Below are 26,119 nucleotides of genomic sequence, written 5' to 3'. Positions count from 1 at the left end.
GTCCTCAATAACCCCAAAATCTCCTTTATTGTCTCAATAAGCCAATCAGCTGCTGAGATATTCTCCATATAGCTGATTATTAATGCTAATTATGCTAACTGTCCAACATATGCAGGTTAGCATCAGTCAGTGTAACTGCTGGAGATCCAGACTGAACATCTCGAACATTAAACTTTATACTCAGAGGTGAAATAAAAATATAAATTCAATATAAAACAGTCTCTGGTCTCAGATACAGTTGTTTATATTATTAAAGATTCCATATGTAAGATTCTGATGCAGTTTATTTTAATGTATTTATCACTTTTTATTGCTGCTGGTGTCACTGTTAACAACAGTTTAATGAAGGTTACATACAGAAGCTTTAATTCCTCAACCTGTCTCAGGAAGAGAACGGGTGTGAAGGTTCAACCGGATTTATACTTCTTCATTAAGGCAGTCCAGAGGTCGTAAACAACCCTGAGAACATGTTTACATTATTTATATTCTGGCAGAAACACAAACATGAAGCTGAAAATATATAATTTCTTGTTTGTTTTATGTGAATATGTGAAATCCAGCTTTAGATATTAAACCGGACTGAAGCGACAGGAAACAGGAAGCAGGAGGAGGAGGGAAGAAGACTTGTTTTACAGCATGTAATTAGTACAACATATTAGTCTCTATTCTACTGTAAATCTACTGTATATTTACTGTATGTTTACAGTATATCTACTGTATGTTTACTGTAAATCTACTATATATTTACTGTATGTTTACAGTATATCCACTGTAAGTTTACTGTGTATTTACTATATATTTACTGTATATCTACTGTATATCTACTGTAAGTTTATTTTTACTATATATTTATTATTACTGTAATCGTGTTTACTGTGTATTTACTATATATTTACTGTATATCTACTTTATATTGTTGCTCTGTGCTGTATCTTTATTTTATGGCTCTACTGTATCTCCAGCTGATGCTGCTCTCTATATCTGTATACTGTATCTGCCTCTCAATCAGTTCCTGTCTGCTGGTCTCTAGTCTGTTTCTGCCAGTTCTTGCTGGTCTTTGAGCTGTGGATCAGTTTTTCATACAGACCTCTCTTCCTGGTCCCCTGGTGCAGAGGGCTGTTCAGGTAACTCACTGCGCTCTTTTTCCTCTGAAACAAACGTGGAAAAAACATGTTAATGTGAATAATTCATTCACGTGATTAATCCCTTTTAGTTCCCTACTGAGCAGCTCCACTAATGTGAGTGAACGTAACACGTTAGGTTTTTAACTCACACTCTCAACCCTTACAGGACGTTCACACGGGAAGTGAAGCAAAACGTTTCACTTACAAAGTCAAAGCAAAGACGCAGACAAACACAAATTCACACTGAACAGAGCGAATATGGGAAATTAGCCCCAATCACGGATTCATGCATGTTGAGGATATAAACGTATACGTATAATGAGATTATATACAAAGTCAATGGAAACAAGTGAACGGACCCAAATTCTCACTGGACAATGCTAAATGCTCAATGCTAATGGGCCGGTTTAAAATATTCAACTTTAAGTAAAGGCTTTGTGCGGTTACATTATATAGGAAGAATGTAGTGAATGTATATACATGTGTGTGTGTGTGTGTGTGTGTGTGTGTGTGTGTGTGTGTGTGCTGCAGTTACATGTTCAACAAAAGTATCTGAATACTAAGAAAAGTGGCAAATCCTCACAAGCAGGAAGCTGAAATGAGGTTTTCTCTAATGTCACTTTTGGAATTGGAAGTTTGAAGAAAAAAAAACGAGAAAAGTGTGTTTTGTACCTCGGGTTCAAACACGGCGCCGCTGTACACCGGGTTGGCCGTCGTTCTCCTCTTCCTCTCCTGTCTTTTGCTCTGAATTTCTGCAACCAGAACAAAGTGTTAACACAGAAACCTTCACGGCAGCAGTGTCAGGACGGGAAGGAGACACTCACTCACCTTCCAAGTGGTCGTGTGTTACGAGGCCCAAAGACACCATGAAGGCCAGTTTCTGGAAGAGAAAGACATCATCAGAACCCACCAGTGACACTGAACGCATCACCTGTCGGGCTCCTCTCTGCCATACCTCTGGGTTGTCCTCCTTCTTGGATCTGGGAGGAGGAGATAACGGAGGAGTGGAGGAGGAGGGGAGGCTGACGACGGCCTTCTGCTCTGTTCCACCTCCTGATTTAACAGTCTGCTGTGAGGAGGAAGGAGGAGAGGAGGGCAGCTATGAGAACAACATTCAATCACAAACCTGTTTTAAGCCTCGGTCACACTACATGACTTTAACAGATCAATCATTGATCAATACTCACATTATTAAAGCATCAAACTAATAATTAACAGCCTTATCATACCATATCATCCATAAAGATACAGTGTATACTGATCAATATCATCCATCAAGATACAGTGTATACTGATCAATATCATCCATAAAGATACAGTGTATACTGATCATATCATCCATAAAGGTACAGTGTATACTGATCAATATCATCCATCAAGATACAGTGTATACTGATCAATATCATCCATAAAGATACAGTGTATACTGATCAATATCATCAATAAAGATACAGTGTATACTGATCAATATCATCCATAAAGATACAGTGTATACTGATCAATATCATCCATAAAGATACAGTGTATACTGATCAATATCATCCATAAAGGTACAGTGTATACTGATCAATATCATCCATAAAGGTACAGTGTATACTGATCAATATCATCAATAAAGATACAGTGTATACTGATCAATAATCCATAAAGATACAGTGTATACTGATCAATATCATCCATAAAGATACAGTGTATACTGATCAATATCATCAATAAAGATACAGTGTATACTGATCAATATCATCCATAAAGGTACAGTGTATACTGATCAATATCATCCATAAAGGTACAGTGTATACTGATCAATATCATCCATAAAGGTACAGTGTATACTGATCAATAATCCATAAAGATACAGTGTATACTGATCAATATCATCCATACAGATACAGTGTATACTGATCAATAATCCATAAAGGTGAACTCTTACCTTGGGCTCAGTGGTCAGGCTGCTGATCTGGATGGGCTGGGCAGGAGTCGGGGTGGGGATGGGGTTTGGTGCCTGGGCGGGGCTGGCGAGGCGGGTGGGGGTAGTGGCAGAGACCGGCGTGGTGATGACGATGCCCGTCAGCGGGGCGGAGCCGGTCTTGCTGCAGGGCTGTCCGTTAACGATGCGGACCTGGTGAATGGGGGCCGCCGAGGGCAGCGAAGACGAAAGCTTGGTGGCCAACATGACGGGCCTCTGGAGCAGCTGGGGGGCCGCCATCATGGGCGGGGGAGGGGCCGGGGCGATGGGGATGTTGGTGGGTGTGGCCGGTTTTGGCCTTACCTGATGACAACAGACAGCCAATCAGAAAACAGCACCAAAGTGACCCGACACTGCTGGGTAACGCCACCGTGGAGCTCTGTCTCAGACTGACGCTACTGATTCTGCTACATCGCTGCTGTCGAGGCGAAGATATCAAAGAGGAAGAACTAAGGAGTCCCCAAGAAGTCAGAAAATATTTCCTGGTTTTCCCTCTGACGTCCTCCGGCTGCTTCCACTCTCTGACATTCACAGTTTCCTGATGGACAGATAACTTTAGCTAAAGTAGCTAACCGCTAATTAAAAGAACCGGGCTCAGCAGCCGGACCAGGATCGAACACAGCCTCCGAGACCGACAGGGAGTAACGTCACAGTACCGAGGTCAGTTACTGAGTTTCTGATGGACAGATTGATCAGTAGCTAGTGATGGGAATTGATAAGAATTTAATGATTCCGATTCCATTATCGATATTGCTTATCGATCCGATTCCTTATCGATTCTCATTGGGTGAGGGAATAAGTACAAATGAGTTTGTTTGTATTAACTCGCTTTAATATCTGATCAGAGGACACAGCACAGAGTATACACAAATTATAGTAGCAACCTCAGAACAAACCTAAAAGTATGTGAGCTACTTCTCAAAGTGAAGTCATCATCATCTCAATTTGATGGACAATGGAGATTATTCGTACAGTAGAAGTTTACACAATGAAATGGCGCTCACATTAACTGCAGACAGGGCCTGTCCTGCCAGGAGAGTTTAACGTTACCTTCGGCATTGATAACAGATGGCGTCCCGTTAGCTCCGCTGCGGCTTGACTCACTTGTGTCTCTAGGTAGTAGGGTATCAAACACGCGACAGTCCTGCAAATGAATTAATGCTGTGTGGCCAAATGTGTCTGCATATTGGAGGTAGTCCCTGTCGTCTTTTCGAGTGAAATATAACCAAACTTTAGAGCGCTTCTGCCTCGACGCCATGTTCGCTGCGTGTGTGACGTCATGACGCATTTGCAACGAGCGGAACCGATAAGCAGAATCGTTAAGCAGGCACGCTAACGGTTCCAAGGAATCGATTCACTGGGCACCGGTTCTGAAGAAGAACCGGTTCTCAATTCCCATCCCTATCAGTAACCAACCGCTAACTGCCGTTAGCTCGGTCAGCCGTGCAGCTAAGCTAACTGACTCAGCTCCGGCACGCCAGGATCTAAACCCGGCAAGACTGGATCCCTCGTCAGCCTCAGAGATTGTGTTCGGTCCCGGGTTCACTGGGAGGTAGACGCTGACACTAGTTCATAGTGCTAGCTGCTATTGGCTGCTGTAAACACCAATCAATATCTGTGATCAATATCTGTGATCCCTCCCTAACTGTAAATATGAGGAAGCAAACGATCTGCTTCCTGTTTCATGTGAACTTTAATATATAATATATATATATTATTTATATAATAATATAACCACAGCATCATTATGTGTGAACTGTTTTTATACTTCTATTGATATTAACACTGATATTAACACTGATTTACACTGATATTAACACTGATATTAACACTGATATTAACACTGATATTAACACTGATACTAACACTGATATTAACACTGATATTAACACTGATATTAACACTGATATTAACACTGATACTAACACTGATACTAACACTGATACTGATATTAACACTGATATTAACACTGATACTAACACTGATATTAACACTGATACTAACACTGATATTAACACTGATACTAACACTGATACTAACACTGATTTACACTGATATTAACACTGATACTGATATTAACACTGATATTAACACTGATACTAACACTGATATTAACACTGATATTAACACTGATACTAACACTGATATTAACACTGATACTAACACTGATACTAACACTGATATTAACACTGATACTAACACTGATATTAACTTATTAACACTGATACTAACACTGATACTAACACTGATTAACACTGATATTAACACTGATACTAACACTGATATTAACACTGATACTAACACTGATATTAACACTGATACTAACACTGATACTAACACTGATATTAACACTGATACTAACACTGATACTGATATTAACACTGATATTAACACTGATACTAACACTGATATTAACACTGATATTAACACTGATACTAACACTGATATTAACACTGATACTAACACTGATACTAACACTGATATTAACACTGATACTAACACTGATATTAACACTGATATTAACACTGATATTAACACTGATACTAACACTGATACTAACACTGATATTAACACTGATACTAACACTGATATTAACACTGATATTAACACTGATACTGATATTAACACTGATACTAACACTGATATTAACACTGATACTAACACTGATATTAACACTGATACTAACACTGATACTAACACTGATACTAACACTGATATTAACACTGATATTAACACTGATACTGATATTAACACTGATATTAACACTGATACTAACACTGATACTAACACTGATACTAACACTGATACTAACACTGATATTAACACTGATATTAACACTGATACTAACACTGATATTAACACTGATACTAACACTGATACTAACACTGATACTAACACTGATACTAACACTGATATTAACACTGATACTGATATTAACACTGATATTAACACTGATATTAACACTGATACTAACACTGATACTAACACTGATATTAACACTGATACTAACACTGATACTAACACTGATATTAACACTGATACTGATACTAACACTGATATTAACACTGATACTAACACTGATACTAACACTGATACTAACACTGATATTAACACTGATACTGATATTAACACTGATATTAACACTGATATTAACACTGATACTAACACTGATATTAACACTGATACTAACACTGATACTAACACTGATATTAACACTGATACTGATACTAACACTGATATTAACACTGATACTGATACTAACACTGATATTAACACTGATACTAACACTGATACTAACACTGATATTAACACTGATACTAACACTGATACTAACACTGATACTAACACTGATACTAACACTGATACTAACACTGATATTACTTTAACACTGATATTAACACTGATAACACTGATACTAACACTGATACTAACACTGATACTAACACTGATATTAACACTGATACTGATATTAACACTGATATTAACACTGATACTGATATTAACACTGATACTAACACTGATATTAACACTGATACTAACACTGATACTAACACTGATACTAACACTGATACTACTACAGGCCCCGGTACTGATGCTAATATTGATCCTGTTATGGAACCAGCCAGAGCTCCCAGTGGCGTCACTCAGCACAGGTAAACATCACCAACGTTTCCACTGAAAGGGTTAAAACACACCGACAGCCAGGAACACAAAATACCAAGAAGCTGCAGGAAAACAAGCTCTCAGCACAGGAGGTAAACACACACACACACACACACACACACACACACACACACACACACACACAAGCATCCACAGGCAGGAAACCTTCAAACCACCCGGTCATAGGTCAGTTGGAAAATTATAAAAAAGCACAACGAGAGGAGAAGAGATGAGTAGAGGCAGCACAGAGCAAACAATGTTTTAGTGCCACGGAGCAAGGCATGAGTGTTTGCTTTGGTGCACTCCTGCCCTCTGCTGGAGAGTGAGCGAGTCACCTCATGTGGGCCACACACACTGGTCTGAGGGGGTTAGGGTTTGGAGGCGGGTCTTACAGGGACGCACCTGTGGCTGAAAGGTGGGTCGAGGCGTCAGTCTAGGAGGAGGAACAAACTGAGGAACTTTGATTGGCTGGGCGGTGGTGGTGGCCTGCACCTGAGACAAAACCACAGCAGATGTGGATCTGTGCTGCTGTTACACCGACATGTCTGTTACTGTTACTGTTACATGTCTGTGTGAGACACAAGCTGAGGCCATACGGAGCCATGAGAGTTGCTGTGATACGATTCAATGTGAGGAGCTCAAATACAATCAGAAATGTTCCAGGACAACACAGCTTATTTCCAGCATATTTGGTCATTTGAATTCATTTCCAGGTGTTTCCATAACTGGAAAACCAGTCTGTAAATTTCCAGGTTTTTTCCAGGTTTTGGACCGTTGACCGGTTCACGGTACACGGAGATCCATCCAAGGGTCTGTGTACCGACGCAGTCGCAGCTATAACATTAAAAACTATTTCTGACCGGTATCAGTGAATCGTTACACGTCTACCTGCTGCTGTTACACTGATATCTCTGCTGCTGTCACATTAGAGTCCAATCTATAGATTCCATAAGGACGTGTAGGAGACCGATTGGTTGGCTTGGTTTTAGACCTCTACTAGTCCTCCTCTGTTGTTTGGATGAACTTGTGGCTGTGTGAGATAATGTGGAGCCACAGTTTGGGTGTAAAAGGCCACCACTCACCCCGCAGCCGGCTTCCATTACAGACACAACCTTCACTGAGAGCAGGGACCCTTTAACAATGCTCGTCTACACTCAGTAGCTCTCCTCAGCTCTACAGAACACAACACGTACTGTACAGTGAGTCAGATTAGAGGAAGGCGATGATGATGCGCGGCGGTGGGAACTGGAGGGTCTTACCACCATGGCGTTCTTGGACACCAGTCGCACGGGCTCCGAGCTCTGATTGGTCAGCTTGTTGGCCACCTGCAGGTTGATGGGGGCGTTCTGCGAGTCGGGTTTGGGGATAGCTGTGGTTACCATAGCGACGGCAGGCGGGCGTTGCGGCAGGACAGAGCCGGGCAGGGCGGGCGTGGCGGCAGCTTTCAGCACCAGAGGTAGAGTCTTCGTGGTGAGGACCGGCGTGACTGTCAGGGTCTGTGGAGGGAGATTTAACCCGTTAACAGCAGGTCAGTCAGCTCGTACCTGGTAGTAACAGGTGACATCTGTTGGCAAACCGGCTTCTACTACAACTACCATACTCCTACATTTCCCAGCATGCACGCTGTGTTGCACTTTGGCTACAATGTGCTTCTCTCTGTGTGACTGATATGTTTCAGATACCAGAATAATAAAACAGACTTCTATTTCCTGCTTTTACTGGATTTAACAATGTTGAATATCAGTGATTTCAACCTACATTAATATTCATTTATTTAATTAATTTAAACATGAGGAATCTCTTGGCTAGTAAAGACTAACATCTGGAATGCCATCCAATCAAAGGATATGTAAACAGGAAGTCACTGCAATCTTCTTGCAGGGTCTCTCCTCACAAATTGACCTTCTGTTCAATATTAAATCTATATCTACATGATAGATATTATAAACAGTATTTATTGATCGTGATGTCCTGATATTGTTTCCCACCTGCTGCAGTCCTCCAGGTATCTGCTGGCTCTGCAGCAGGTTGGTCGGCTTTATGTCGCCGCCTGCTGGAGGAGTTTGGACGTGCAGCTGCAGCTTCGCCTCCGGCTCCTGTTTCACCAACAGCTCCTTCCTCAACTGCTCCACCGCCTTTTTCTGTAGGAGGAGGAGAGAGGAGGAGGAGAGAGGAGAGAGGAGAGGAGGAGGACAGAGGAGAGAGGAGAGGAGGAGGACAGAGGAGAGAGGAGAGGAGGGGGGGGAGGGAGGAGGAGAGAGGAGAGGGAGGGGGGAGAGAGGAGGAGAGGAGAGGAGGAGGGAGAGAGGGAGAAGAGAGGAGGAGAAGAGAGGAGGAGAGGAGAGGAGGAGGAGAGAGGAGAAGAGAGGAGGAGAGGAGAGGAGAGAGAAGAAGAGAGGAGGAGAGGAGAGGAGAGAGGAGAGGAGGAGGAGAGAGGAGAAGAGAGGAGGAGAGGAGAGAGGAGAGAGGAGAGTTGGAGGTTAATTGAAGACAAATTTAGAATATTTCTAACTGATGTCTAATCTTTGACCTCCAGCTGCTTTAGTTCAAACATTAATCTTGTGGTTATATATATATATATTTGTTTATTGTTGTTAATAATAAACTAAAATCTATGTTTACATTGTTGTTCAACATACAAGTAAACACAGGCTGCAGTTATTCTCTCATTGTAACATGAATCCATCCTGATGGTAGACTGTGAGTTCTGAAGCAGCAGTGTGAACGTGTCCATCAGTAACAGGCTGTGTGAGTGCAGACCTTCTGATACTGGAGCTCTGTGAACTCTTCTACACTCAGTTTATGTAATCGGAGCTATAATACAATCCAAGTTTTCCAGGACAACACACATTATTTCCAGGATATTTTGCTCATTTCAATCACTTTCCAGGTGTTTCCAGGACTGTCCAGGTTTTCCAGGTTTTCCAGGGTGTGTTGGAACACTGCCAGTCTCTGATGTTACTACAACACTGCAGCTACAGCCGTCTTCAAATAAGAAGAAACGGTACGCAGAAATGTGGAGTTCAGACAATCAGCACGCACACAAAGACTCACTGACGTATGAAACCAGCACAGAGATAAAGCACATCTGTTGCTTAGCAACACTCAACTCTCAGGCTGCAACTTAATGCAGCGACGCAGAATCAGAGAGAGGAAGCCGGCTGGAAAGTGCCCCGATTCCCTTTTAGAGCAGTTTGACCCTCACAACTTTATCTGCTGCTCAGGATGAGCTGCTTTTATCTGCCAGTGACTTTAAAGGATCAGTTCACACAAATCACAGAGGAACCCACTTACTGTTTAACCTCTGGAGGCATCTAACCCTCCAGGGTCAGTCAGATGTTCAGTGACAATCCACTGACAACAGTTAAAACACAGGGAACGTTTCAGGAGGTCATTTTTTAATCCTGTGAGCACCACAGGCGACATTTAATTCACCTTAAATAAAGAGACGTCCCAACTTCCTCTGCTGGCTAACGTTAGCTTATAAATGGACACCCACCACTACACAACACAAAGACTAAAGTCAAAGCTAACAGCTGTTAGCACCGCCTGTTAACTTTCACTAAAAACGTGATGATTCTCAGACAAGTGTTTCTGTGGGTCCATCAGTGCACCAGTGTACACACAGCAGACCGACAGGCTGCAACACTGAGAGGGTCTGACAACCACTGTTTAAAGTCCTTCAACTGGAACTGCTGCAGTACAACAGTCTGCAGGTATTTGGCCAGCTGAAACTTGTCCACAGTGAAGCTCCTCCAGGGTCTCATTCACATTCACACACACCAAGTTTCAGCAAGTCCTCCACAAAACATTTCACCTGCTTCACCTTAGTGGAGCTACAAACACTGCAAAGCCGACTGGAGGACGCCACATAAAGCTCACAGTCGCTGCAGAGGAGAGCAAAAACTACAACATAGTTACCTAAATTGGGTCCTGTCCACACACAATACGACAGTGGTACACGGTGTACAGTGGTATACGGTGTACAGTGGTGTACAGTGGTATACAGTGGTACACGGTGTACAGTGGTACACGGTGTACAGTGGTATACAGTGGTACACGGTGTACAGTGGTATACGGTGTACAGTGGTACACGGTGTACAGTGGTATACGGTGTACAGTGGTATACGGTGTACAGTGGTGTACAGTGGTATACGGTGTACAGTGGTATACGGTGTACAGTGGTATACAGTGGTACCCGGTGTACAGTGGTATGCGGTGTACAGTGGTACACGGTATACAGTGGTACAAGTGTACAGTGGTATAGGTGTACAGTGGTATACGGTGTACAGTGGTACAGTGTACAGTGGTGTACAGTGGTATACGGTGTACAGTGGTGTACAGGGTGTACAGTGGTGTACAGTGGGATATGGTGTATAGAGGAATACTGGTTGTCTGAATACACCTTAAACTGTTACGTAAGCAGTTGGGAGGACAAATACAAACAGAGTTTTCTATTTTTACTGACAGTCTGCAAACTTCACAACGACATGCAGAGACATCCTGTTGTATCTGCACACTTTCTAACCTCCATTAGAGCTCTTAAAAGCTTTAGTTCTTATTCTACTAGCAGCCGTTGTAGTTGTGCACTGATCTGGGAGCAGCAGAGTTTCACTGCCAGTACCAGTAAAATATGCAGAGTGGAGATAAAAATAGGACGAACGCTGAAAGCGGTTAAAAATAAAAAACAGCAACAAGAGTCAGAAAAATCAAAGAGCCTTCAGAAGCTGCTGATGGTTGGTGGAAATAACTGGAATCACTACATCAACATTTAAAGGATTACAGAGTCTGCTGGTCCTGGTCCTGGTCCTCCTGCCAGAGTCACACTGATGGATTACTGAACGGGACCAGGTACAGAACCAGAGGCCCCAGAGCCGCTGTATGAACTGACTGTTTACAGTTGGAGCGTCAGTCAGACGACAACAAAGACACAAAGCTACAGCAATGAGACAAAAGCTACAGCAACAAGACAAAAGCTACAGCAACAAGACACAAAGCTACTGAAACAAGACACAAAGCTACAGCAACAAGACAGCTACAGCAACAAGACACAAAGCTACTGCAACAAGACACAAAGCTACTGCAACAAGACACAAAGCTACTGCAACAAGACACAAAGCTACAGCAACAAGACACAAACTGACCGCAGAGAACAGTGGTTGCAAAATGACCACAAAGAGACGCAAGATAACTGCAAAGAGACAACTGAGTGTGTGTGTGTGTGTGTGTGTGTGTGTGTGTGTGTGTGTGTGTGTGTGTGTGTGTGTGTTACCTGTTTCTCACTGAGCGCTGTGATCTTTGCCTGAAGTTCGTGGAGCTGCTTCTTCAGATCTGCGTTCTGAGAATAAATCAGATTAATATCAGATTAATAAATCAGATTAATAACTCAGATACCAAACATTAATTAATAAGTCGTTAAGCCGCCGTTACCTGAGGGTCCTGCTTCATCTGGGCAACCAGTTTCTGCAGAAGAAGAAAACAGACAGTCAGTGACACCTGCTGGACAAAGCGAGGAACTGCACCCACATCTGTTATTATCTGTTATTGATTATCTGTTATTGATTACCTGTTATTATCTGTTATTATGTTATTGATTACCTGTTATTATCTATTATTATGTTATTGATTACCTGTTATTATGTTATTGATTACCTGTTATTATCTGTGATTATCTGTTATTGATTACCTGTTATTATCTGTTATTGATTATTTGTTAATGAGTTTATCTGTTATTATCCGTTATTGATAACCTGTTATTATCTGTGATTATCTGTTATTGATTACCTGTTAATGAGTTTGTTATTATCAGTTATTATTAGTATTATTATTATAATAAAGTAAAGAAATTATTTAAAAGTCACAACAAATGAATAAATAAATAAAGGAATGAATGTACATCAAATATTATATCATTTAAATATTATATTCTCAGTCTTTTTGGATTTCTCCACATTATTTTATTCCATTTTATTTGAACCTGTGAGCTGCTCTCATGTCAAATTCTATGGTTTTTATTAAAAAGTTCTTTACCCTCAATGTTCCTCTTTAATGTGAAATACTTTAAAAACACTATATAATGCAGGATATATGTGAAAATAAGATATGTGGAGTTATTAAACCCCACTATACAAACTCTAATGAAAAGAAAAAGCTAATGAATTCAGAGGTTCTCATTGGAGCCTCCTGGAGATAATGTGAGTCTGAGCACAGCAGAAAATCCGATTTATGATAAACGTCAGTAAAATAACAGATTAAACAAGATTATGTGTCCACTAACTGCTCCGTCGGATAATACAATAATGAGCAGTCATTAAAGAACCGCTCTAACAGGAAGTGAGTGTTTGTGTGACTTCCTGAACAAACTGAATAAAAGTGTTAATTATCACTCACACTGAAGAGCCTCATAAACTCTGACCTGTAATCCACCTGAGACTCATCTGACTCGTCTGACTGTGAGTGAGTGCTGTCCTTTATTCTGAAGAATGGTGCATTAAAAAGAGCGGGAATTGATACTGATAATGATTTAGTTGCCAATATGGATGTAAAAAAGGTCTTAAAATTCAGTCATATTAATCTTAAGAAACCCTGAGACAGAAATCCCTCGACAGCAACAACAACAGCAACAATAATTATTTATTATAAGTTCTTTACATGCTTGAACCAGGAATCAAACACGTGTAATTCAATTATATTGGTGGACACTGTCAGCAGTGCAGTTACTGACATTGTTTCACTTCCAGTATCTGACTGAGGCTGATTATTAGAAATGCTGCTTAAAGCTGTGTGCTGTGTATTTCCTGCTCTGTGTTACAGAGGGATTATTAACAGATTATTAACAGAAGGAGAAATATTGGACTGATATGGGATCAGCAGACACTCATCAGACTCTTCTCTCAGGAGTAACTGTATTACTTTACCAATGACTGCATATCACAGTGATTAGTTACCAGCTAACTAACTAATAACGAACTTATTAACCCTCTACGGACAGATGTGTGACTTTAGTGTCGCTGTGGGACAATGTATCCAGTTATTAGTTATTAATATTAGTGAGTTAAACTAATGATTAAATGCCCCCCCGGTTTTAAGAGTCCTCTTTGCCCCCCTTCAGAAGTCCAGCAGTTGGTTCCTATGTGACAGGATGTGTCTGCAGACGGACTCGTGGAACCTCAGCGTTACCTGATGGATCTGGATCTCCACCTTCAGAGCCTCCTGTAACGTCTGTAGTTCCATCATGGATCCAGTCAGTCTGCCAGCCGATCGATCAGCCTGCACGCACACACACACACACACGCACACACACACACATATGCACACACACAGAGACATCAGCAGAAATCACAGCTGTTGTCATAGCAACGGGAGGTACAGCCATATAAGGACCTCCTGTGTGATGCTGCTAATAATACGTCAAGGTCAAACAAGGTGACAGGAAGTCAGACGCAGTAAATACACAGCAGGTTCTTTGTTGTTGTTTACCTTAACACCGTCTCCAGTAGGAAAACCATCCAACTGAAGCATTAAAGTGCCGCTGCAGACAAAACAAACACATTGACATCATTAATAAACAGGTTGTATGGAGCCAGAATTCAGCTGGAAACACACTGAATGTTATTAAAGTAAAAATAGAAATGGCTTTAATACGTTATTAATATAAACCGTACAGGAGAACTTATTGTTAGTGAAACAGGTTTAAAACAGAATATCTCTGGTTTGTGAGGTTTGTGGACTGTAAATAAAATGCATGTTTATATTTGTTTATGTTTATAACAGTTATCAATAAATACATTAATACAATTTCCTATAATAATATAAAAATACACATTACGTATAACAACTCAAAGAGGTTGAACGTTATTATTATGATTATTAACACAGTCAATGTAACTTATTATGATTATTTAAACCATAAAAACCTTTTACTGTAACTCTTAAAACAGATTATGTAACTTTATGATTAAATGTTATTATTTTTATTATTATTATTATTATTATTATTATTATCATCAAACTAAACCTTTAACTTTACTGTAATATTTACAATTATTCTGTTTATTATCAAATTATTATTACAATAGAGGTTACGGACAACTTTAATTCAGGACTCACCACCTGGCTGTGAGACTGGACTCCACCCCTCTGTGCTGCCCTGTAACACATAACAAACACACACTGTTACACATATGAAAACACACACACTGTTACACATAAACACACTGTTACACATAACAAACACACATTGTAACACATAAACACACTGTTACACCTAACAAACACACACTGTTACACATAACAAACACACACTGTAACACATAACAAACACACACACTGTTACACCTAACAAACACACACTGTAACACATAACAAACACACACACTGTTACACCTAACAAACACACACTGTAACACATAACAAACACACACACTGTAACACATAACAAACACACACTGTAACACATAACAAACACACACTGTAACACATAACAAACACACACACTGCACATAACAAACACACACACACTGTAACACATAACAAACACACACACACTGTTACACCTAACAAACACACACTGTAACACATAACAAACACACACTGTAACACATAACAAACACACACACTGTAACACATAACTAACACACTGTAACACATAACAAACACACACTGTAACACCTAACAAACACACACTGTAACACATAACAAACACACACACTGTAACACATAACAATCACACACACTGTAACACATAACAAACACACACTAACACTGTAACAAACACACACAGTAACACATAACAAACACACACTGTAACACATAACAAACACACACACTGTAACACATAACAAACACACACACTGTAACACATAACAAACACACACACTGTAACACATAACAAACACACACTGTAACACATAACAAACACACACACTGTAACACATAACAAACACACACACTGTAACACATAACAAACACACACACTGTAACACATAACAAACACACACTGTTACACACAGACTTTAGCATTTAAACATTAAACTGTGTTTAACATGAACTCATCTCCAGCTCTACTTTACATTGGAACAAGGCTGAAGTTGTATTTGGTGTTCTATAAAGTTTATATGATCTGTATTTATATGACTTATTGTTATTTACAGGATGTAAGTTCTGAGATAAAGAACAACTTATCTGTACTACAGCTGCAACAGTTACTCCATTACTATTAATATTACTGTGTCTTTTATAATGAATGTATTGTTTTATTCTGAACACTTTGTGCTGTTACAATAAACCTTTCTTACTCTTTTCTGACTTTTTAAAGATAAAATTCAAAATTAAATATATAAAACCACGTGTGTATGGATTCAAGTTATTGTTTATTAATAATAGATTAATATTAATAACTAATCTTCAGTGAGTAAAGTTATTACAGTATTCTGCAAAAGGCCTAAACTTTAATTCTGGTTGTAAATAAGTTATTGAAAAAGTCAATGTTGTTGTTGTTTGGTAAATATAATAGTGTTATATATATATATATATATATAAAATATCTTTGTCATAACTTCCACAAAGCTCCAGTAAACCAGAGCAGAACCGGTGAACATCAGTAGCAGCTCTCTGTCTCACTGCACTCAAACACAATTCAACTCAATCACTTAATAATTAACTGATCTCCCGCCGGGATCAATCAGCTCTTTCTGATTCTGGTTCTGAAACTGAGTTCATGTGTTCAGTAAACACAAACTTCTCTCAGATACACAAACCAAATGACCAGAGAACCAAAGAACCAAAGGACCAGAGAACCAGAGAACCAAAGGACCAGAGAACCAAAACGGAGAACCAAAGAACTAACGGACCAATATATATATATATAACCATATACTGATTATATATATATATATATATATATATATATATATATATATATATATATATATATATATATATATATATATATAATGATCAATTAACAGAGTGAGAGATCAGATGGAAGTTAAGGTCTTTTACTTTGGTAGGACCCATTGTTGTTGTTATTATGTCATATCTATTATATTATCATCATTATCATTATTATTATATTATTATTATCATTATTATTATTATATTATTATTGTTATTATTATTATAATATTATTATCATTATCATTATTATAATATTATTATTATCTTATTATTATAATATTATTGTTATAATATTATTATTATCATTATTATTATATATTATTATTGTTATAATATTATTATTATCATTATTATTATATATTATTATTGTTATATTATTATTATAATATTATTATTGTTATAATGTTATTATTATTATAATATTATCATTATTATTATATTATTATTGTTATAATGTTATTATTATTATAATAATATTATTATTGTTATAATATTATTATTATTATTATATTATCATTATTATTATATTATTATTGTTATAATATTATTATTATCATTATTATTATATATTATTATTGTTATATTATTATTATAATATTATTATTATATTATTATTGTTATAATGTTATTATTATTATAATAATATTATTATTGTTATAATATTATTATTATTATAATATTATCATTATTATTATATTATTATTGTTATTATTATTATTATAATATGATTATTATTGTTGTTGTTATTGTTATTATGATTATGATTATAGAAATGATCCAGAGAGGGTCGAAGGTCATGTTTGACGGATTAGAACAGGTCTAACTCCTGGTTCAACCCTCTGAAGTCAGTTTAAAGACTCTGAGGGTCGACACACAAACACAATAAAGTTCTTATTTACATTTATTACATTTATTAGCGACCTCTCTCTATGTGGAGATATTGATTATTGATATTGAAGACTTCAACTCATCTGTAGGGACGTCCCAGTAAAGTGTTTCTGGCCCTGATCGGATCCTTTAATATTGATTATCTGCTGATACAGAGTCTGATCCAATACTTTACATTTCCCTCAAAGATTAAATATGTATCTGAAATACAGCCTCCTCTAAAGCTGATCATCTTAAACTGCCAACAGTCCACTTAATGGACTCTCAGTGACACTTTCCATCAGTCGGACCCAAACCAACGAGCTGCTCCTCGTCCCCGAGACCAAAGGATCAGAGGATCGTTGCAACAGGGACGTTTTCTCTTGTAACACAGGAAGTCTCTGACCGCTGCACCGCTGCATATGCTAACTGTACTAGCTGCTATTGGCTAGTTAGCGGTGCTATTAACTGTCGACTGGGAGCTGGAAGGACCGGGGGGGGGGACCACAGAACCAGAGCGGGGCCCGAATGAGCCACAGAACCAGAGCGGGGCCCGAATGAGCCACAGAAACAGAGCGGGGCCCGAATGAGCCACAGAACCAGAGCGGGGCCCGAATGAGCCACAGAACCAGAGCGGGGCCGAATGAGCCACAGAACCAGAGCGGGGCCCGAATGAGCCACAGAACCGGAGCAGGGACCGAATGAGCCACAGAACCAGAGCGGGGCCCGAATGAGCCACAGAACCAGAGCGGGGCCCGAATGAGCCACAGAACCAGAGCGGGGCCCGAATGAGCCACAGAACCAGAGCGGGGCGGCCCGACGGAGGCCGGCTGATGTCCAGCGGCTCCGACCAGGACTCTGACTCTGAGGATGAAGACCCGGTGGGTTCAGGCAGCAACAGGAGACGAGGAGGAGGAAGAGGAGCCAGTTTGTAGCCAGTTAATTCGTCAGTAACTGTTAACGTTATCAATCATCCATCGTATCGATCAGTCTGATCAGTTTCAGTTATTTATTCCGTGTGATGTTCAGAATCATCGCTGTTTCTGTTAGCGTCTAACAGACTCACATAAACACACTATAATCAATAAATCAATACAGTAATATCAGAAACAGAAAGTCGATCACTGGCTTTATCTAACGACTGCAGTGGACCAGGACTGATCAGACAGAAGAAGACTCTTGAACTACAGAAACACTGATTGTACAGCGACGTTACAGAGTGACACTTCTCCTCCCTCAGAAACAATCTTTGACGGCAGCGAGATGTAAACAGCGACAGTGTCGACCGCCGCGGTCTGAGTATCTACAGCTGGAGAGTAACTGAGTACATTTACTCAACTACTGCCACTGTCTGAAACTACTTTTATTACAATATAAATGCTGTCAGCATCAGTTACTTTGACTATTTAAAGTTTAATAAGCTTATAAAATGCTCTTTTACTCAGTAGACTGTGCTGTTTATACTTCTTCTACATTCATGTAATTTAAAGTACAATACATGAGTTTTTATTTTCTTTCTGCTTGAAGATTTATTTTTTTTAAACTTCTCTCATCAATGAATTCATTGATTAACTGTCTGGTAACTTTAACCTTCTGTTCAGTATGTAGCAAATGGTTGTAACACATTGCAATGTGCTTGTTAGCAGACATTAGGACATTGTATGTGTTTACTTACAGTATAAGTTTATATCATTACAGCTGTTCATGATCAGTTTATACCGCTGACAGCAGTTGTTAATAAATACATTAATAATCACTAATATCTGCTTAAAACTACATTATAGTCTGGAATATACCACTTATTACCTGTCAATATACTGATTAAATACTGATTATACTGGATCAATAATGGGATTAAAGTGGTACCAACTATCCTGCAGTAAAAGTACACACTGATTGGACTGTTAATCAATAATCAATATTAGAGCAACACTGTACTGTACTTTATATACAGTGAGCTACTTTAGTCCACTGGTTCCCAACATAGGGGTCGGGGCCCTCCAGAGGGTCGCCACATAATCTGAGAGAGGAAACAACAATCCGCCACTGGAGCTAATGCTAACCATCCTGTTAGCCGCGCTGATAACTTACATCAGAAGATAAACAATAATAAAAACAATGACGACGAGAGAAAACAGAGAAACGCAGGAAATAGTCCCCAAAGTTGTATTCATGTAACAAAGTATAAATACTTTATTACTGTTACTCTTCTTCAGGTATTTCTACTCGAGTATTTCTCTTTTCTCCTCCACAGTTTTACAGAGTTCATTAGAGTACTTTTTACTTTAGAGTACATTTCAGAGCCTGTACTTTTTCACTTTTACTTGAGTAAAGAATGAGTACTTGAGTACTTTTACACAAATATCTGCACTTCTGAACGAGCTTTAGCCTCCTCTGGAGGAATCAGAGTAAAAACACAATGTTTAACAGAAATGTAGTCGATTACAACAAAGTACAAGTACCTCACAATGATGTACAAGTAGCTCAGATTAATAGTGGAGGGTAGGAGTTTGGGTAGAAGTACTTTCCAGCACACTGAGAGGTTATATGATGACCTCTAGGACTAACTCCATGTGTCACTGGTGGAAAAGATGAGCTCCATTCAGAAGCTCATAAACAAAAGTGCCGTTTTAAGAGCAGCCTATGTGGAGCTCCTGCTGTATGGAAACGCTGCCGGTTAATTGGAGTAATTGCTCCCTGGGTGGGACATGAAGTTGTCTGGATAAACTTCCATCAGCATCACATGCCGCTGCAGAGGCCCTCGAAAAGGCGAGAAATGAAGCTAAAATGGAGGGTTTTCAAGATGAGAGCCGTTAAGTGCTTCAGCCGCGGGAGTGGAAACACTGAAAAGTGTGTTTTTGTTTCGGCGGTGAAATAAATGTTTTATAACCTCCTTATAACCCCGCTATCTACGGCCGTGTGGACGTCCAGCATCCCCTTACACATCCATCGTCCTCACAACGCGGTAAACTAGCATGTTCCGGCGGATTAACGGGTCCTAAGTGTCGGTGAAACCCCCATCCAGAGCGACCCTCACACATCCGACATTGCTCCGTGTGAGGCTGAGAAATGTTCACCGAGAACAAGTGTTAGCTGGGAGCTAACGCTAATGCTAACCATCCTGTTAGCCGCGCTGGCTAACGCTACCAGCAGCACGCTGATAACTTACATCAAAAGATAAATAATAATAAAAATAATGGCGGCGACGGGGGAGAAAACAGAGAGAGGCTGAGAAAGACATTCACGCAGGAAATAGTCCCCCCAAAAAAAGACGCCATCTTTCAGAATTATGACACCGAGCAGGCAAGTTATATCGGCCCCTTGTCCTCCAGAATACCAACTCCTAGAATAAGAAACACAGCAGCTAAAAGCCACAGAAACACACGGGAGCACAGCGACATACCGCCGGCTGCCAGGCACACACCTGCCCGCTGACACACACACGGATCCGGACGCAGAGCCGCACACAGACTGCGAACTTTCACACCAGAGAAAATTAAAGTTATGAAATTAAAAAAGCCCCAATGTGCACTTACTCAGCAGCAGTCCTCCTCTAGATTAATTAAATATATATATCTATAAGAAGCCCGATCCGCGATGGAATAACAGCATACAAACAGTCCGGCTCACTCCTTCCCGCGGAGCTTTATTTTGTTGCTGTATTTTATATTTTAGTTTTAGTAAATTTGTGTAAAAAACAGAGAAACTGAAGCTACAAAACAAGAAGAACTCTTCTTCAATCTCATTCAGCTCAGCCTCAGCACAGCACAGATCCCTGCGCGCCGGAGCTGGAGGAAGGGGCACAAAAACTACTTCCCCGTGCGGCTGATGCGCGTCAATCCGCCTCAAAGCGCTTGATATTTGCGCCAGTTGCTGTTAAAGTTCGTTAAATGGCGCCGATGAGCGACGCGAGGTGCCGGGAAAATGTGTTCGAAAAGCGGACTAGTTTTTGTGTCGGTGCTGCGAATTTATTTCACTTTGCCTAAGGAACGGCGGTGCTGCGACTCCCATTGCCTAGGGAAAAAACCCGGATGTAAACTCAGTGAAACTCTATGGAGAGAAAGTCAGCACACACACACACACACACACACACACACACACACACACACACACACACACACTGTAACTCAGTTTCGTTGTGTTACCGGCTGTGTTTGTTGCACCGGGCAGTCCGCCCTCAGTCTGCCGCCGATGAGGCTCCGTGTTCGGCTGCTCGCTGCTGGAGCTGCCGCACTGTTGCACTTTGTGGAGGAGCAGCAGCAGCAGCAGCAGGAGGAGGAGGAGGAGGAAGAGGAGGAAGAGGACAGGTGGCTCGGCCTTTTCATTCCTGCCTCAGTGTCTCAGGGTTTCCTCACAAATAAATAAAGCAGTGCTGGAATGTAAACAACAACAACTGAATATTATATCAGGATAAAAGTACAATCTTCAGTTCATTATGTAACTTTACACGTTTACTCCACCTCATTGCAGAGAGAGAATAATAATGATAATAATAATTAATAAACTGTATTCATACTTTACTTTCAGGAGGTAAAATTAAATCAAACAATTAAAATCATATAGAAGTAAATATTCACAATAAAACAGATAAAACATACTGAGTAAAGTACAATACTATCAGTAATAAAGGATTTATTATTGCATATAGTGTTTATATTTTATATTATATGTTATTATGTTGTATTTTATTATATTTTATTTACTTACTTTTTGTACTATATTCCCCTGTACATTTATATTATATCATATTACATTATATTGTATCATATTATACCATTATATTATATTATATTATATTAGATCATATTATATTATATTATAATATAATAATATATTATATTATAATATATTATTATATCATATTATATTATACCATATTACATTATATTATATCATATTATATTATGTCATATTATATTACATTATATGATATATTATATTATATCATATTATATTATATTATACCATATTACATTATAGTATATCATATTATGTTATATTATTTTATATTATATTACATTATATTATATTATATTGTTTTATATTATATTATGTTATATTATATTATATTATTTTATATTATATTATATGATATTATATTATATTGTTTTATATTATATTATATTATATTATTTTTTATTATATTATATTATATTATATTAAGACAAAAACTTATATATAATAATATAGCCTTTTCATTCCTGTATTTCTGTAACTTCCATATACAACCTTTTGTTTGTTATGCATATATCGTTATATAATTATGCATTATATAACGATAGAGTTTCCACTTTACTGGGACTATGTTTGAAGTCTTTTTAATTATAAACGTAACAATAATAATTATAATTTAACTCTCTAAAATGAGCATTTCTGTGCTGATATTATATTTTAATAAAAAATATAAAGATGATTGTTGAATGTCAATGTGAAAGTGTTCTTTACACAGAACGCAGAAGGACGGGGCGAGGGCGAGGGTGAGGGCGAGGGTGAGGGCGAGGGCGAGGTGAGGACGAGGACGAGGGCGGGGGCGAGGGCGAGGGTGAGGGCGAGGGCGAGGACAAGGGCGAGGGCGAGGGCGAGGGCGAGGGTGAGGGCGCGGGTGAGGGTGAGGGTGAGGGTGAGGGCGAGGCTGAGGGCGAGGATGGGGCGAGGGCGAGGGTGAGGGCGAGGACGAGGGCGAGGGCGAGGGTGAGGGTGAGGGCAAGGGTGAGGGCGGGGTGAGGGAGGGGAGGACGAGGGCGAGGGCGAGGGTGAGGGCGAGGACAAGGGCGAGGGCGGAGGGCGAGGGCGAGGGTGAGGGGCGAGGGCGAGGGCGAGGGCGAGGGCGGGGGAGGGGCGAGGGCGAGGGTGAGGGTGAGGGTGAGGGTGAGGGCGAGGGGTGAGGGTGAGGGTGAGGGCGAGGATGGGGCGAGGGCGAGGGTGAGGGTGAGGGCGAGGATGGGGCGAGGGCGAGGGTGAGGGTGAGGGCGAGGGCGAGGGAGGACGAGGGTGAGGGTGAGGGCGAGGAGGCCTCGCTGAGTGGAGCAGGAGTTGGTCCTCGGGCACCATGTGGTGGATGCCCACTGCTCCCAGTACTTGGGATGGAGGTTAACTGCAGAGAATGAATTACTGTGAAGGGTTTCAGTAAAGGATAACTTAGTTTCAGCCTAAATCGCCTTCGGTACAGTCTTCATCATTTTACTAAATACACAGACACACAAACATACAACTAGAAGCAAAAAGTGATTTAACTGATTGGTTTTCCTCTTCACTCTCAGGTCTTTAGTAAAAAGTGAATTATATATTATTATATATTATCTGCATTATAAAGTCTGGTGTCCTCCCAGCCTCTACTCCTGGTTAGTGTCCTTTGGCCTATTGGCTGCCAGGATCCCAGGCCACATCCATCCCTTAACCACTCTCTGATGTTAATGCTCAAATGGAATTACAGTTTAAAGTCACTATCACAGTAAATGATACATAGATTCTTTATTGTCCTTTTCAGGAAACGTGTTGCCACAGTCTGTACATACACACACATTAGCACAGGATAGACATCTGAACACAGGTAATTACACAGAACGGCTCCCGGGGAGTTCTGTTGAGTAGAGTTATGGTAGAAGGGACCAAACTTCTGCCACAGCGAGCTGGTTTGCAGACCAGTAGTACTAACCTGGTATAAATACCGGTATATGATTAACACATTCAATTATAAGAGAAACCAGTATAAAGATGTCTTTCTTCTGGATTGACCTCATCAGGGCACTTGAGAGTATCTGTGATCAATATTTCATATATTTAGTACATTTTCCATCTATTGATTGATAATTGAACTAACATCATTCTAGTGCTGATCACAGTTTGATCACCAGGAGGAGCCACTGCAATGTTAGATACCTTTATACTTCATACAACCCCAGACCCAGTCGGGGGGGGGGGGCACATACAGACAGCCTCACTCTTGATGGTATCTCCCCTGTCAGGTAACTATGAGTTGTAAGTGTCAGAGAGTAGGGAGTCATTCCCAGACAGCGCCCCCTGGCTGACGGTGCTTATCGTACATTATACTAATATAATAGAGTAATATTGCGTTCCCACAGAGAACGCCAGTTTAGGAGAATATTCGCTCTTCAGTCGGACTTCCAACAGTAGCAGGGCCGGCTCTAGGCATAGGCGATATATCTGCTGGAGGGGCGCCGCCAGTCACCCTGAAGGGAGGAAAAAACAAAAAAACAATAATAATAATTTTCGATGCCCCTTCGTGTTCTGTCTTGAAAATAATAAATATTAACAAAATAAAGAAACAGATAAACAATGACATGTTTCTCACTTGTGGTGCTGAGTCACATGACGTGTGGTCATTGGCTGCGCGCCTCAGAGGGTGAGACAGGTGTCACAGAGGTCAGGTAAAGTGACAGACAGGTCATGTTTTGATATATCTTGTGAGATGGAACAGCCGTCAAAGGCCTCGGGTGCGCAGTACCGAAAGAGAAGAAAAGAGGAGGCGGAGAAGAAGTCCCAATATAAAGTGTTAAATGTTAAATGGCGTTTTGTGTGAAGACGTTTCATTTATATTAGCTTGCTAGCTAGGCTGAAAGAAAGCAACGCGAGCTTAACACTAGAACGGCCAAAAAGTCATTTTGACCGTTTCCAAATTTATATATATATATATATATATATATATATATATACATATATATAACTTTGTTGAATGAAAAAATGCAATACTGCTGTTACCTGACTTTTCCTAAAAGCGTGTGTATTTAATGTAGAGTAAGCCTTCCCACACTAACACTGCAGAGGAAGGAAGATCAGGAAACCTCCAGACTGTCAGCGAGGACTCGAGGGAACAGACTCTCTCAGGGACAATGATAGGTTCAAGGGATTTTGTGGACTTCGTCGCCCTGTTTGCCGGTGAGGCATCATCTTTCTGTTGAGTCCCCCAAACTGATGGCTGATGGTTTGAGACTGTGACCCCACTGAGTTTCCACACGGGACACCAGTGGGCCAATGAGGGGTTGAGTGACACATTTCTCACTTTCTAACGGCTGTTTCATTTTCTACAAGCTCGGAGGAAGGTGCAGCGTTCCCGTGGTACTGTGACACCGGGTCAGTGTGAGCAGAGCAGTCCCCTGTGTCAGCTCCAATACTGTTGGTCTGTATAATAGGTTGTTCCCTTATAAACAACACAATGAAAGGATAACAACAGATAGTACACACCAATACGTACAATCAGCTCACATATATGTGTGAGCTGATTGTACTTACGTATAAAGTCCATAGAATAAATATATCTTCGCCACCGCCAACACGTGTACCGAGGGAGTTTCGTTGCAATGCATTGTGGTTCAGAATAATAGTTTCAATAGAGCCTGAATGAAAGAATCCCAGTAACACTCTTTATTGTATACAGTGCGTATATTTCATTTATTCTAGAGGTCTATTATATTTTTATTGTTTATGATATCTTTATTTTGTCTTTGATTATATTTGCTGTTTGTACCTCACCTGATGCTGTTTCTCCTCCAGGGGATCAATAAAGACTTGCAGTCTTCCCTTTTAAAGTGTTTAGGACTGTGATGATGTCTACCTGCTCTGTACAGTAACTTCCTGTCCTCCT

General features: G+C 40.0%; 1 protein-coding gene across 1 annotated transcript in view; it reads right to left on the bottom strand.

Moving 5' to 3' along the window:
- Positions 1–21,700, bottom strand: part of phf21ab (PHD finger protein 21Ab) — a 33,311-nt gene extending 11,611 nt beyond the window's left edge. The window contains 14 exon segments of the mRNA XM_051380811.1: positions 1,088–1,148; positions 1,797–1,876; positions 1,953–2,004; positions 2,080–2,190; positions 3,055–3,393; positions 7,156–7,245; positions 8,013–8,249; positions 8,742–8,894; positions 12,026–12,091; positions 12,184–12,216; positions 13,933–14,022; positions 14,233–14,284; positions 14,863–14,902; positions 21,663–21,700. Coding sequence (XP_051236771.1) covers positions 1,088–1,148; positions 1,797–1,876; positions 1,953–2,004; positions 2,080–2,190; positions 3,055–3,393; positions 7,156–7,245; positions 8,013–8,249; positions 8,742–8,894; positions 12,026–12,091; positions 12,184–12,216; positions 13,933–14,022; positions 14,233–14,274 — 1,354 coding nt within the window. The 5' untranslated portion in view covers positions 14,275–14,284; positions 14,863–14,902; positions 21,663–21,700.
- Positions 21,701–26,119: the final 4,419 nt, after the last annotated feature.

Source organism: Dicentrarchus labrax, unplaced genomic scaffold, assembly GCF_905237075.1.
Source record: "Dicentrarchus labrax unplaced genomic scaffold, dlabrax2021, whole genome shotgun sequence".
In the NCBI taxonomy this organism is placed as follows: domain Eukaryota; kingdom Metazoa; phylum Chordata; class Actinopteri; family Moronidae; genus Dicentrarchus; species Dicentrarchus labrax.
Note: the sequence above shows the minus strand (reverse complement) of the source record. Positions and strands in the feature narration are given on the sequence as shown.